The sequence below is a fragment of the Anopheles gambiae genome, chromosome 3 (genome assembly GCF_943734735.2).
Source record: "Anopheles gambiae chromosome 3, idAnoGambNW_F1_1, whole genome shotgun sequence".
NCBI lineage: Eukaryota > Metazoa > Arthropoda > Insecta > Diptera > Culicidae > Anopheles > Anopheles gambiae.
In genome coordinates, this window is record NC_064602.1 from 46,138,694 (window position 1) to 46,155,376 (window position 16,683).

Here is a 16,683-nt window from a genome sequence, read left to right on the forward strand (position 1 = left end):
TGAATGTGTACGAGTTGCCCGAATCTTTCACCTGACCAAATGCGTATGAATATTTACACCGATATCCACTTGATGCCACGCCACCTTCTGTTTCTTTCGAATTTTTAAAACATATTTTCACTGTCATCGGGCATAGGCCCATCGGGTTTGCCTTGCCGCATGGGGTGCAGTATGTGCGCGCTGCCAAATGAATAATAAAACAGCAGAGAAGAGAGATTCACCACAAGGATGATCAACCTTCCAAACGAAAGCTTTGTACAGGTGTGCGCGAGTAATGGTGGGATCGGTATTGTTGGCGAGAAATAGTGGGAGACTTTCATCCACAATCAGATCCCTTCCCCGGTTGTTGCTTCTTCCTCGCGAGTCGCGAGTCGGTGAAAAAGAAGTTAAAACAAACTATTCAAACATTCCGCATGAAGTGATGGGTATGTGTGTATTGTGTTGCCAACACCACCATCGGCAGCAGCAACAGCAGCAACCCAGTCCGCAACCTTCGCCGGTTCGACCGCGCTAAGGTAACCTACTTTCTCCCGCACGAACATGCCAGCCGCTGGTCTCTCTGCGTGGCCAGCTCGGTGTGCGCCCAATTTCCTCACAAACACGCATATCGTGCTCTTGCGGTGGTGCGATTGCCGAAATGAAGCGGCCTCCGGAAAAAAGGTAGAAGAACCCGTGCGCGTTCCCGTTGTGAGGTGTGTATGCTCACGCATAAACTCCGAAGCTTGCACTGCACTGGATGGTGGGGTTGCCATTGGTCTGTGAAACGCTAATAGTGATGTTTTTTTTGTCGAAGTGGGAATCTTCTATTTCCAAAACTGTTTCTCTCTTTGGCGCTCCCCAAAATTGGTGTCATACTCGACCAAAGTGTTCAAGTCTTTGCCAAACGCTTTGCCATAGTAAAAATACTTTTGATTTCTAACTGCGCTTGGAATGAATGGGAGGTTTCAACTCCGCTCCTATAACCGGTAGTGTACCAAATGGATCCAAAATCGGGAACATTTGGATTTGGTAACGGTGGTTCAAATTTAGAGTTCAGACAGACCGGTACGATCAAACCTAACCTTCTTTCCAGCGGCCCAGTGCTGACTGATTGACACATTTTCCATCCTGCAACCGTTGGAGATAGGTTTGTCCAATAGTTTTCAAATCTGCCGGATTTGGGAGATCTTCATCCAAACAAGACTTGGAACTGATCACGCGTATTCTCTGGCGGTGCTTTCCAGCTACGTTTCGGATTGTTTGTCTGTTTTTATCAGAACATTTTATGATTTGACAAAAACATAACTTTTCAAGCAAGGGGGATCGAGTAGAGCAGCATAACAAACGATACCATATCTCGTGAGCAATCCGTTTTATGATGTTGTTTATATCTTCAAACGATACATATGACCGTATGTGAGAGAGTTGGAATGGAAAAAATAAAGAAAGAGAGCCTGATGGACGAGTGATTGCATAAAGGAGGCCTTCTTGAGCAACAGTGGTGATCACCAGTGCCCCAGCAACCTTGGTGTGATATAACACCAGCAAGGCCTCGAAATCGAAGCACCACGGCTAACCTAGTGGCATGTATTCGAGACAGTAAATGCCAAACACTTTGTGAGCGACACAATCATTTGTCTTGCATATTCGTCGGTAATGCTTGCCTGGTATGCTGTATCCCTTGATCTGAGGTGCCAGCAATCCGTTCGAACTCCCTAAGAAAATAACGTGCCTTCAGGCCCTGATCAGTATATTTCGTCACCGACGGTCGTGGATCGTGGAGCTATTTTTCTTTTATGGGCCTGTATCCATTTGTGAATCTGGCACGAAAGTAGAATTAATTTGATTGGACAGCTGCTGGTGGTCGACTTCTTGGGGTTGAAATGCTTTTTTTCTGTAACATGTTGCCATTTCCATGGTGTATGCGGCTGAGCGTGGTTGGTAAATAGGACTGTTACACAAAAAATCGCCCTCATCTTCTATAAACTCTCGGTTGATGAAAGTTTACTCTTACATACAGCATAAAACAATTAAGGTAGTTCGGTCTACACACTTCCAGTTTGTTTATGAGCTTGCATCGTTTCTTAAATGTGCTTTTAAGCATGCTAAGTATGGATACAAGCAATAAGACACCTTCACAACACATAGCACTTTCCTAAGCGATTTACTCGCGAATCAAAAGTGTGACGTGTGATGAAAATTGAATTTTCGAAACAAACGAAGCGGAGCTTGCAAACAGATTGATTGTTGTGATCTTGTGACTATGGCAACCTTCGAAAGTTTCCACAGCAAGCTATACTGGGGTAACAACCATATGTTCGCCACCATCATCTAGTCCGTGTCCGTGTAGCATCTTTCCAGTGGATGGCCTCCAAAAATCTCAAATGAAAAAATCAAATGAAATTTGAAGAAGTTGTGTGGTTTGAACATACACGTCCGTCCGAATGAATATTTGTTATTAGTGTGGCTTTGGGTGCAATCTGTGCAATAATAATGGCTTAGTGTGTGAAATAGAAGTGCTGTGAAACGCAGACAGAATTTAAAAGACATCATCATCATCACCACCTTCATCCTCGCTCGCGGGAAAATTGATTTCCATTATCTGTGGCTACAGTGTATGCTGCAACACGCTGCCAATGCTATGACTCGGGAGTATGCAACCGCGAATCAATCGTAACGTTGGTTTGCTCCTCCAGCACGTCGTCGTGCAGATTCGTTTGCTAAATTCAGCGGTGTTCGACAAACCCACTGGTGTACCCACGGTGCTAACAATTGCATGTTTTCTGAGCAAGAGCCGGTTGCTTGCTTGCTTGCTGCCGTATACACACGGACCAATGTTCAAGGTTGCTCACCTTGAACCGGATGGTGGTAGCCGTAAAATATGTCGTACTGTACCACCGCTCCCTTCCAAATACAATGAGGGGGTTGCTGTTGGGTGGGGTCGGTCGGATACACAAGCCACGGTTGGCCTTTAGCCACCTACAACAACAACCTGACAGACAAGAGGGTAGGGCGATCATGCGACAAACAATGACAAAAGTGCACCCAAGGTCCGAGCCGCAACGCTCTTTCGGTTCCCGTGCCAAAACGACGATTGCTTCCAAAAGGGCAACACTAGAGCAGGCTTTTTAGATAGCAAAATGCGGTGCAAAATCTCAGTCACAAACACTATTTGGAAACGCCCGTACTAGCGTCATCAACTTCTGTTTTTGCACCATGGCAGGCTGATGTGTGTGTGTGTGTGTGTGTGTGTGTGTGTGTGTGTGTGTGTGTGTGTGTGTGTGTTTGCATAGAGGCACACTCAAATTTTGATGCATTGCATGTAGCGTCCCATCGTATTCCAGTGACAGTGTCGTTGATCAGACCGTTCGTTTATATCGCTTCATGTTTATATGTTTATAGCGTGGGTGGGTTCTTGTACCACGTGGCTGTACGCGTTTCGGCAAAATACATTTGAACTCGTGCACGAAAAGCTGTACTGTATGGGAGGATCTAGTGTTTTGGTCAATTGATTATCGATTGTTGGTCTGAATGCGCCATTTTTGAACAGGCGATGGAGACTGGAAATGGCTGCAGATGTTGGGGTGTATTGAGACTGGTTTCTTGGCACAAGCCGAGTTTTTTTATTGTTGCGTTTGTATAGTTCTTGGCAGAGAAGATGCCAACTTTTCTGTGCTTATAAAATATGGCTCAACTTTCAACGATGCTCGCAAATGTATAATTTGTTTTATTTAACACACATTGCTGACAAGTCCAAACATTGTGTCTATAATAATTGAACCATAAAAGTCTGACCGGCATTTGGCGTAAGATGAATAGTGTGTTTCAGTTGGTTTTGTTTGGTGGCGACTTTCTTTCTACTATTGCTGTAAACCATCGCACGTCGGAGTGTTGTGAACACGCTGTTTTTCCGTATTTCCGCTGAGCAAAACCCGATTCTGGCTGGCACTTGAAACATGTGGAACCGCATTTCATTTCGCCATCGGCTGTGCCGTCCCCCCTTCCAACAAGCCAACAATTACCCAAACATACATAAATTGTTGCTTTAATTGCACCCGGCGGATAGAGCTGTATCTCTCCCGTCGTCGTCATGGTGGGTGCAGGTGGTTCCCATGAGCCACAGGGAGTGCACTGAATCTACGCTGTCAGTGCATCGTTGCAGTGCAATTCATTGCGATGCATCATTTTTTTCTGTACTGCCGCAAGGCATTGAGCTGTAGTTTGGTTTCATGTCTTTGTTGTTGTTTTGTTTTTTTTTTCTTCATTCCTCTAACTCCGTGTCGTCATCACGCGTGGAACGATCGATGGGATGATTGTGCCAGCAAAGACTGGAACCGTACATAGCATGAAATAAAGATGATGATCACTATCATGTGGTCCAAGATGCATGACTGTGTGGCATTGCTTGACAGCTTTAAAGACATATGATAGCCTACGAATGTGATGCTTCGTGCATTAATGTGACCGGCATAATTTTTATTTCTCTGTCGTAGGTCTAGATGTACTCACATATGGTCGTACTGCAGTGGCTGTTTCCTTCTGTAATGGTCGTTTTCCTTCATTTTTACACCCGCAATGATTTACTTTCAGTTCGAGAAATAGTCTAGCACCAACGATATGAAACGTTGTACTGGTTTGTGTATTTTTTTTGTTGGTTTTGAAGCTGCCTAACAAACGTCCTTAATGTTTGCATTGGTTTAGTGCAAAAATCACTGTTGGGGAAGGGTATGGTGACATTCGATTTGCATGTTCGTAGAGGAAGTGATGTTGAAACAAGCTTCTATAAACTACCCAGATCGCCCTGAGCGCGACAAAGCGCATTACTGTGTCAAACCTTGTGTGCTTTAAATTGTATCGTAGCATTGACTAGTTGAATTTGTCAATTTTCTGCCAATTACTCACGCAAAACAGCATTGGTAAACGTACCAATAATAATTCATTCTTTTATTTATCACACTATTTGTGCGTTTAGCATATTTTTTTATCAAGTAAGGATATCATTTTACAAGTCTGCAATGCTACATTGGACTGTAGTGTCACTGTACAAGACGAACTGGTTGAATCTTTCGTTTGTTGATGACGTCTCATGCGAATCATCAGCACATCTGAGGACAGCTATATTTCATTCTATGCATCCGCATTAACCACTAGCTTCCAAATGGGAAGGTTATTGCTGGTTGGAAGGTCGATAGAGGTAGCTTAGTCGGAGTTGTTGGTTGGTTCGTTGGTTTTCGGTCTGCTAATCGTACCGTAACATTCATCCATGGTATTTGCTGTTCCATCGCCCTCCACCAAACTTGTTGTAGTAGTGGTGTTTACTGGTGGAAAGCTGGTGGATAGTGTGGAAGCCTACCCAACCAGGCTAGCAGCCACCCCGAACTAGTATAGCCGACGAGTAATCCAGCCAACAGTGGAGGGAGGTTTAATATTAGTATGTGTTTTTTTCTTCCATCAACCTGTTGCATTGCGAACAGAGCCAAGCCCCTGTTGTGTTGTTCCCTTTACTCTACGTTTTTGCTGATGTTGACGCGCGGGGAGCGATCGATAGAAAAACGTTGTACCACTTTTTGCTACCAGCGCCACACACACTGTTTGGAACCAAAAGTGGACTACATTTTGAAACGAACAAACCACCCACCCACCCACCCACCAACCCTTCCTTACATTCCATGCTGGTGGGCGCTAGTAGAATTGACACCGCAATGACTGACTGACCGAGTGACTGGGCCATGCGACGAACCAGTTGGAGGCATGGTGTAAACCCGGCATACATTTATTTTACGCACCACGATATTAGACGATGGGTGTGTGAGTAAAATATTATAATAATCAGCATTCCGTTCCGTTGCTTTCCGTACGAAGGTGTTAACTTTTGAAGCAGCTTGTAACGGATCATAAAGTCTGCGAAACCTTCCTTTCTCAGATGTTTCTAGCTTTGTCGATAACCAATAGCAGTGTTAACAGATAAAAATGTGTTAGATATATTGCTCTGGTTGATAGTGGTGTATCAGTTATAGTTAGTGTAAAACAAATCTGCTCAAACACAAACAATAATCCATGAAAGGAAAAATATTCTGATCTTTGGAGAACGAAGCTATAATTTAAAACAAAAAATAAATGAATATTTATATAAACGCCACAGAGGGGATGGTAGATCAAATGTAACTTGATCAATTTCAGGAGACAATGTTTACTAATTTTATGTTCAAGTTAACTTTTCGACATAGTGAAACATCTAGTTTTACAGAAAGGAAAAATGCATGTAAGGCCATGTGCTATTTCGAAGGTTGTTCTGTACCTTCGCCAACATTTTTACAGCAGGTTTAGCAACTAGTTGTCCGTGGGGCAACGTTAATTCGTGGGAAATTGAGAGTTTTTTTTTGCACGTAGAACAATTTCCGTGAATCACAGAACGAGGAAATCAAAATTCTACCCTTTCGTTCGGTATCCCCATACCGTTTCCACTCATCTGCCCCGCCATGTAAAAGAAAGAATCGCTGTAGGTATTATTGGAAAATGTAAAGAAAATAAGGTATACTTAGAGCGGTGGGCTACGAACCCTTAACTCAATTACAACCTTTCTGAATGTCTTCATGGCAAAATTATACCCATGGCAGGAGCGTGCAGTACCACCGTGAGTTGTCGGTAAAAGCTTTCCGATTGCTTTGCTTACAGTGGGAAGTAGACAAGATCTCCGCGCTGTTTCTACAACGTGCAGTTGCATCTAGTGGCCCTCTTGCCCTGTGCGAAGCAATATCAACTGCACATCGTGATCGTGTGGATGAGGGTGGTGCTAGGCTGTGTTGGTGCAAAAGAGCTTTTTGCGTTGGTGGGAGTTGGTTTGGTTAGTTGGTTGGTTGTTGGTTCAGCAAAAATGGTCGCGCACCATCGTTATGCCGTTTGCACTATCATGCCACGAAGAGTCACGGTACGGCCGGTCGGGTATTCTAATTGGATTTGAAGCACTGCGTCATCGGTGTGATTGTGTGTATGTGAGGATGTTCGGACTTGTTTCTGGTCGATCCATTGCATCATGCAAAGTAGTCGCAGTCGGGAATAGTGCTGTGAATAAGTTATGATTCTTCCATCGTGACCAGTAGCTGGGAAGTAGTAAATACTCTGGAAGGAAGTGCAGAGAGGAGTGTAAAAGAAAACGGACCGCTATCATGTATTCATGAGCTGGGTTGATCTTTTCAAACGCCACAGCGGAGTGAATGGGGGAAAACTTTGTGCGGTTATTTAGACTTTAAATTAGATTATGCATAACTACTGTTTGGTAAAATTTGGTGACAATTTACATCTCAACATTTTGCTTCAATGTCAGTAACAAAAACTCAAAGATTTAAGATTAATTAGCAATTTGTTTGTTTATTTGAATTTGTAGCATCTTTTTTAACGACAATTAAAATCATAATATTTCCTGTTTTGGATATTTGTGATGGATTTTTGGTCGAATATAGCACTGCCTTATCACCTAGGGTGTTTTATCGGCATTACTCCGTTATCGGCATTACTCAACACAGAGCTATAAGGGATAAAGGAGACGAACCACCTCGTATCCGAATTTACAGCTAAATTGATGAAAATGTTCATAATGTTCTCACCATCGCACACGATCGGCCGAACGCTTGGCAGTAATAATTTCCATCCTCATTTATTAATCATGGAAATGAGGTTGATGTATAACGAGATGTGGGATGGGAAGGAAGAGGATCCAAAGCAAAGAGCCCAATAATTCTGTACCGTTCGAGACGTCACTTTTCAGGTCCTCCGTTTGGGATGCTCGGAGGGAGACCCCCACACTACTACGTTTCTTAGCGATGATTTCTTCGCGTGAGAAGTGTGGTCGGTTATTTCCTCAACCGTAAAATCAATCAACCACACTGTGCGGCAGCAGAGGGAACATAGCCGGTTGGCGTCGAGTTTTAGTGCTCCTCTTTTCGCATGCTGCCTTTGCTGCTAACCACGACGGACACCTTATGTTGTTATTGATCGTTTAAACGATTTTTGGTGTATTTTCTTTGTGGTTTCTTTTCCATATCGCATTTACACTGATCCAACAACCTGCAACGTGAGTTTGTGGTGTATTTCGCACGTTGTGTGTTTGTGTGATGAATATGTGCTTCCTATGGCAGAGACGGAATGCCCGTGTAGCTACTATAACCACCGCTCCCTGTTCCTCTCCTCTACACTCTTGCCTCTTTTCGTAATGATCGATATGGTTGATTGATTTTTACCATTTATCGACGGTGGTGATGGGTAGGAAAGGGTCTGTTTCTATGTTGTTTTTTTTTGCTCACTATATTAGTCCATTTTTAAAGGCACGATGTTTAATTGCATCTGAACTGTAACCGTAACCGTTTGTTTCCTGCACGTTACGCTCGTCGTTTTTGACACAGATTGTTGATTGATGTTGGTCGTCAGGTGGTGGTTTAAGGGGAGCTGCAAGCTAAACGCAACGAATATTATTGAATGATTAGTGCAGGAAATGGAAAACAACACCAGAAACGGTGAAAGCTTAAAAAATATATTCTAGTATAATACCATAATGCCGTATTGAATAATTTAATGAAACTAATAAAAGCTCACAAAGAATTTCTACTCATAGACGAGCTTCAATTGGCAAAATGTTGGTTTTATAATTATTCGTCTAATTATTTGCTAATCGTATTATCAGAATACAACAAAGTTTCACAATTTAACAACTGCTATTGCTTAGTTTGTATACCCACACTTATGCTAAACCACAATGACATTGAATCGTGAATTGTTCTGAATTTAATGACATTTACAATATTTAGACAAGGAAATGGAAAAAAACATATTATTGGCGATGTTTTTTACATCAGTCGTATGGCGATCGTAAAGAACAAAACAACTCAGCTCGTTGCTCAAGGGCTCATATTTCATTATGTTTCCCCCCACTTAACACGCTTCGTATAATCCAACGGTATTTCTCTCAACTAATCTAATCAGTGAAACGGTGCGTAAAGCTACCTGACATTTGTAGCAGTGACATACCAAAGGCTCTGGAAAATCATCAAGAGCTCTTAAAGATGAATCAGTGAAGTGAAAAATACCTCAGCGATCTCTATACACGTGCTACAGGTGTATTTCGTATCAAGCATCCCGTGTGTACATCGGCACAAACAAACGTCGCAAAAGTGTCAAAGGTTCAGATTACCTTCATATTACAAATCATTGTAAAGTTGCGGCTGTGTACGGTTCAGCTCGTTGCAGCTGTGTGCAGTATCAGTGTCGCTGCCGAGGTAGTATGCTACTGTTTCGAGGCATCTTACATCTTCCGACGAACGCATCTTTGTTTTGAAAGCATTTCGATTCAGCTGAAAAGCGTCAACCGATCCGTGCGACGCGAAGCTAGAGTACGATCATGTGCACACGATCCTGAGTAATCAGAGCACGTACGAAAGCGCGAAAGTGTTCGAGCCGAACAAGAGAGGGCATAGCATTGCTGTGCACATGAAGCGCGACGAGGAACGCGCGCGCAAGATGTGGAGGGACATCGGTGTTGCAGCGAGGCAACACGGTCCAAACTCTCTCCACCATCATCAGCCATCGATGTACGGTGGTCCCGGCAACGGTACGGCACCGACTCTACCGAACAATCCACACTGGAATCAGCCGGGATACAGGAATTCCTACAGCCTGCCCCATCCGACCTCTCAGAATGGGATAATCGAAAGGAATGGAGGGAGCCGGGGCGGAGTAGATGGTAGCGGCAATCGCTACCCGCACTACGATGTAAAGCCCCTGTCACAGGCTCCATCCTTTCCGGAGATCTCGAGTGCCAGCTACAACGGCAATGGGTACCACCATCCGCACCTCAATCATCATCCCCATCACCTACACCAGCAGCAGTCGCAGCCACATCATCCAGCGGGCCATCACGGGCTGAAACCGCCGCGACCTCTATCGATGTATGAGCTAGGCAATGGGCATCACAATGGAGGCAGCAGCAGTCCACAATTGCACTCGCTACCACCGAACTTTGTGCCACATCAGACTCGCAACGGTAGCGGACGGTCACCACCGCCGTTGGTGATCCATAACGGCAACCAGCATGGCATGGGACCACGATCACCTGTAGGTCATGCTGGCGAAGGCGTTGGAGGAGGTCGCGCACTTTTACAACAACCGGAAGAACTGGTGAGTTTGTAAGGTTTCGCTTTGGCTAATTGGATCTCCTCGAGACGTCTCGCGGAATAAAGTTCAGTAATGCTACCAGCATGACAGGGCTGAGACAAAGCCAAGACACAGACCTGGAGTATGAACGGAGTATAATAACGTTTTGAATATGTAACATTTTAAGTGGGTCTGTTTGAATCATGTAACGCTGTTGTGGTAATATTCAATCGTTATAATATACACATAAGTAAGTAAAGTTAATGTGAGCCTAACTAGCGACAGCAAAACTTCGGAAGATTACTACCATTTCGAGGAGTTATATCGCAATAGATCGTAGCTCTTTCTTATCCCTTCAATGAATTACCGTTGTTGTGTTATTCGTAATTTTCAATAGTTAAACAGTGAATTTGCCTAGTTTAGTCATTTCAACTAATTTCTATAAAATGTATCGATCTTGTCTAAAATTACCGTTTAATAGTTACTTCATAGAACTTCTTTAAAAATGATGCTATTCTTTCGATAGTCCTAAATGTACAGCTGATTTGATGTTTGACTGTTCCATCTTTTTTTTTATTATAGGCAATGGTGCCTACCTAAATACGAGATTCGAGGTAGTGCTGCGATCGATCGATCGGATGGAAGAGTAGGATAGCATGGCAAACAGCGGTTGAAATTGGCAGTTGGCAAGAATTGAAAGTCACGAGACCTTCACGGCAACTGAGTTTCATCATCGCCATCGTTGAAACAAATCCTCAAAACATTTATCTGCCCTTTAGTTGAGTCCTATTGTACATGCGTTGTTGATCAATGCATTGAGCAAAAACGAACAGATGGAAGCATGCTTGGGTTGTTTATTTAATCTTGGGAAAATGGCATCTTATGGTTTATTATATTTGATATGCCAATGGTTCGATAAAGTGTATGTTGATCATGTTGATTTATTTAGTCTTAAACCCCGTAAGAATTGTAGAGTTTTACAATAAGCTTACTTTCTTGTGCTCCTACCGTTCTCCTATACTTTGCCGATGCAGGTAGTAATTAGTTCCCTATAGCAATGTTTCTTCTCAACCGTATGATTTAGAGTTACTTCAACCCATTCCGGCAAACAGCACAGTAGCAAAACGAATAAACTACTTTGCTGCGTTAAACGTTTTGCAGACAAACGAAAAGACTTTAATTGGAGTTTTCACTGAAAATTTCGACAACTTTTTTGCGCTTCGCCTATTTAACGATGCTTTCCATCGAGATCCATAGAGTGAGGGATTGGACCCATGAGCACATTCTTTGCCTTGCTGCTGGGCTCCCTCCTTGCGAAGAAGTCGGTAAACTTTCATTACCGAGCGGGAGAGGAATTATGTCTAATATTGTCTAAAAACGCAAAACTCTAAACACGAGTGATTTCACTTTTCGATCGCCGTTTGTAAGCCTTTCCCTTTCACGTGGGAGGGAAAACCGAACGCCCATCGCCATCGACAGACAGCATCGGCGGCAGCGTAGAAAATCGTAGCAAAACGAAGGAATGAAGAGAGCGGCGAGGCGTGTGGTATTGTCGGGATGTTGTTGTCGGGTGTATCGAAAGTTGTGATTTTCCATTTCATGTTTCTCCCTGGGCGAACATTATGCTAACGGAAGATTTCATCATTATTTCTCTCTTGGCATTATTTTTCGATTCCAACATTTGGTACACACAGCACCTTGGTGCCTCCAACGGCAAATCTCAATGTAATGCGCCACTACTGCTCTTGGCAGCTGTGCATCGAATGCCGTGGATTGCGATTGGAACCGAAACACAGTTGTATGGATCATGATTTTACGACTAAGTTCCGACTGAGGAAAACTTAGCGATTACCAGCTAAAGTCGCGCTGTTGGAATCAGATCGTTGAAATGCTTTATACAGTAACCGTAGAGTGGTTGTGTCTTGAGAGGGGTAACGGATGCAAATATTGGCTTAACTTTAAAATTTTCAACGTATACTTTTATTTTATTTTAATTTATCATAATTAGATTGGAAACACCAAAATATTCATAAAAACTTTAGTCAATTATTCGGGGTTTCTCTAAAAATAATACAATTAAACTTTGGGGATCACATTTCTGTATTTATCTACAAAGCGTGGTTCGTCAACTTAATTGGTTACCTGCATTCATGTTTGATGTGTGAAGATTACAAAAATTATGACTCCATTTATCAATCTTATTGAAGGTGAATTTATAAATTAGGTTTGTTTTTTTTTCCTTCGCCTTAGAGTATCATGATGGCGATAAAAAAATCATTAAAAAATGCCCTCCAACTGACAACACCAACGAACGAAATGTCCATCTTCAATACCATTCCTGAGAAGGACAAGATAAGACTAGCAATGGAAACGGTGCCTACATTCCGATCGTATCGCTAGTAGCATTTATCATGGGCTGATGGAACCCGACCCTTTCGACGTGTATTTAACACCTCTGCACTGAATTTGTAATGTAATTGGTGGCTTGCCAGTGACATGATAAGATAATGGAACGGTTGTTTTGCCACCTACGATTGTAGAAGTAGAATGAGATCCAGATAAACTGCAAAAAACGTCGATTCGTTTTGCAAACGAATCTTTAGCTTGTCGTTTTAGCTTTTTTCGGGTATTTTAGCTAAATTTGTATTAGGACTAGGAATGTTCACAGTGCATGCGCTTTGTTAAATGATTTTGCTGACATTTTAACGCATTGTTTGGCATTCAGTGTATCCATTATGCCATGTAGTATAATACAAGAATAAGCACAAAAATACAACCAAACCGGTATGAACTTTAACTCGCACATCATATTGAAGGCAAGTTCAAGAAAAGTAAGCGCACTGTACCGGTTACAATAAGCAATTCGATCGTTATCCTTATTGTATGGTTGAGGTGTGCTAAACAAAACCTTGAATAGTGAAAGGGCTCGAATGAATGCGCTCCAAGTTGCTCGATTCCTGGTCATCTGTTCGCTGGTCGCACCGCAACCGACCTTCCCTGCCATCTATTACCAACACACACAATTACCTAACCTGTGGCCTGCTGACACACATCGGGCTGTATGCTATAGAGTATGGCATTAAGGAATTAAAACGGAGTATGAATCAGCATATTTAGTGGTCGAATTGGAAGAAGAAAAAAACCTCCGTTCAATGGCAAAAACGTAACCAAGATGTCACGCCTGCAAAGTATGATTTCTTGTGCAATTTCGCTGTGCGATAGTTTGTGTACTAAGGAAAGCCAACGCTACGAGCGATGGTAATTGCATGCTTCCATAAGCGAACCGATCGCTCGTGCCAGATCAGCCATGGTTAGAGTGTCATGAAAGGGAAGCGTATGTAACACGCAGTCAGTACAGCAAACCACCACTCCCCTATAGGAAGCTTGTGCATTCATGGAGTGCTCTATTGTTTCATACTCTGTGGAGCTAAATTTGTGGCTGTCTCGAATGACTAGAATTATCCATAGGAGTGCTTGTGTGTATAAGATACCGATGCCAAACCACAAACCTCACGCTCGGTTTATGTCAAAATAAATCATTGATCCGTTCCAGCGCCATCCGCGCTCGTTTCAATGCAGTCAATTGTCTAAATTTTGACGACGGCCAGGAAGGAAACGCCGTGTCTTAATAGTGTGTAGTGCATCAGAAAGCCCTACAGAGCCGCACTCCCATTAAGAGTAATTTAACTTTCATTTTTTCGTGCCTATTTTCTGCTTAACGACTTCTTGTCTATAAAACAACGGCGATGATGCATAAGCTTGGTAGACGAACGTGAAAGGGTGGCTGTTAGAGAAGGAAGGGCATTATTGCATTGTTGAACTCTTACATTATGCCTTGCCTCTCCTTTACCACGCATTTGCACACGCTTCTATGCATTTTAGAGCGCTACGTTCGTAAGTGTCAAGTCACAAACGATTATTAGGTCTCAGCTTTCCTAACGCCGTTCGCCTAAATATGACGTCATAGTACTACGATACTAATTCCCTTTTCCTATAGGTTAAAGAATCAGGATAAGGAACAAATGCCAAAACCGATTACTTTTCTATCCAGTTTACGGTACTGACGTGAGCAATCGGTCCTTGTTGGCCTTTCTGAACGAGGGAACATCATTTTGTTCAATGGAAAGGAGTTTCATTTCTGCTAGTAAGCTAACCATTCTCAGGCAAGTCACAAAGCGTGAGTGTGTGCATTGTAAAGGGAGGAAGAGACAGGCAGTTTAAGAGCTGTTACGTCTATAAATAGATTAGGGGGAAGTGAATAGCCTGCATTTAATATGTCACTAAGGATTACTTTGGTATCTTACTTACGGTAAGCATAAAGCGGGAGGTTAATCGTTTGCTATTAGAAGTATATTAAGAAATGGTTCAGAGTGTGTAAATTTGCTTGATAATATGTTTGCCATCTTCAAAATTTTATATTTAAAAAACTTTTTGTAGTATTTCTTATATTAAGTTATTCTATGTATTCTTGTGAGGTTTCTGCTATCGCTTATCTTATCGAAGGTCAGGAAACTAGTTGCCGCTGTACTGGAATGCAGATATGTCTGTCCTTGTTGCGGATTTCCTGCCGTTTAAACGAATTGAAGTTTAATTTATTTTTTTAATTAAATCACACCACTATCGTGAGGAAAATGGATTTTACCTTGTCCATGTGCCTCTGTCTTTCCACTATTGTTTGCTTAGGTACGGTACACTTATTCATAGAGCTGAGCGAACGATGGTTACTCACTCACCGATACACAGATTGTTCCCATTTGTACGAGTCTGGCTAAGTGGGTCGTTGCTAGTCAGCCAGTCTGAGTTTGTTGACAACGAGTCTAATATCCTATTTCCTTTTCTTCTCTCCCACAGAAAGTCGACCCGGAGCTTATCTTCACAAAGCAGGAGCGTATAGGCAAAGGATCCTTCGGTGAAGTATTTAAGGGTGTTGACAACCGGACTCAGCAGGTAAGGATAGAGGAAGAACTCACACAAACAATGCTTCCTACACTACACTCTTGTCATCGAACAAGTCTGGCGTATGTTTGTGGCAGGCCGGTGGAAGTTTGTTGGTGATAAATATCCTTCCACTATCCATTGTCGTCTGGCACTTTTGCTGGCAGCATAGATCTGAGTCTTATTCAATGCGCTCGTTGTGTTGAATGTGGCTAAATTTAGTAGTCTGTTTGTAATTGTCCCTTTCGAAAATGAAACTGCTGTAAAATGGGACCTCTTAATTGAAGTCGTTCGTTTTGAAACGGAAGAGATACATATATGTAGTTAATTAGCAATACTAACCTTGCTACTCTTTTCGTAATTCATGGTAGGTGGTCGCAATTAAGATCATCGATCTCGAAGAAGCTGAAGATGAAATCGAAGACATTCAACAGGAAATTATGGTGCTATCGCAATGTGACTCACCATTTGTCACCAAATACTTCGGATCATATCTTAAGGTAAGTTATAGAGTTTACTGTTTTGCTATTCATTTTTGAACGAATATTAGTTTAAATTATTTTTTTATTCATTATTATTTTAAGTATTATTTTATTATTAACTTAACCAACAATAAACATGTTTCGTTGGATATGGGTCTCCGTCTACCATTCGTCTGACATCAATCTTATGATAGTGATCTAATCACTTGTGTGTCGTATATGGTTGAACCATCGATTGCTCATCCATCTTACAAAAAGAAGGTTTTGAATTTGCTTGCCAATCACTCTTGACCGATGGTATATGTCATGCGGCCGGTTAAGTCGTCGTGTTGGGATTGTCGGAACGGTAAACAAATAACTTCTCTCGCATTCGGTCATGAAAATTTGCATACAGAACCCCTCAACAAACACGCTATCACCATGCCTCATAGGAATTCATACTCAGCGTGGCTAATTCAAATTGCTTTTCTCTGATACGTGAAAGCGCACTTCCATTTCTGTGTTAGCATTGTCATGCATCGATTTACGGTGAAGTGTTTTTGTCTAGAAGCTCGTATGAATGAAGCACAACTGTTTTAAATACACTACCAATAGTTTTAATACTGCGATAAGTCATAACGTATGACGTGGCAAGAGATTTTGAATTTCGAGCGATATGTACATCTCGGCACAGATCTTTATATCTCATTGTTGGTTAGCCACAGATATTCTAGTGAAGAATTAATGATCGATGAATGTATGATACTGGTTGAAGTGAAAAATATAAAAATATACTATGAAACATTATATAACTAAAAGTTAAACATATTTCACATCATTTAATGGAAGAAAGATGGTAGAAATTGTACCATAACCCACACTGCTACCCGTACAATAGATTTGTTACATCTTATTTACTATAATGTGCTTTGATCCACGACCAAACTGGTGGTCGCGATGTGAAATGAATGTCAATTGAGCGCCGTGACGTGCGCTTGTGCCAGCCAGGGAGACCACAGGTTTGTTCTGTAGTTTGAGAGATGCATAATTAACAACAGAGGGTCGTATCATAAGCAACCGGCGCCAATTGCTGTACATTAGTCTCTACCGTCGAGTGTGTCGCGTACACTTCGACAAGCCTTTGAATGTTATAACTGTTGAAGAT

General features: G+C 42.2%; 1 protein-coding gene across 11 annotated transcripts in view; it reads left to right on the forward strand.

Annotated features, from left to right (window-relative positions):
* LOC1279381 (serine/threonine-protein kinase 4 homolog A) overlaps positions 1-16,683 on the forward strand; it is a 46,692-nt gene that overhangs the window by 23,357 nt on the left and 6,652 nt on the right. For 8 of the 11 annotated variants that reach the window (XM_061653108.1, XM_061653109.1, XM_061653110.1 and 5 more), the window contains 2 exons: positions 14,974-15,069; positions 15,429-15,557. In XM_061653108.1, the coding sequence (XP_061509092.1) occupies positions 14,974-15,069; positions 15,429-15,557 (225 nt within the window). Of the gene's footprint in view, positions 1-8,955; positions 10,147-14,973; positions 15,070-15,428; positions 15,558-16,683 lie in introns of all 11 variants that reach the window. The other 3 variants (XM_061653103.1, XM_061653102.1, XM_061653104.1) reach the window with 1 other exon arrangement.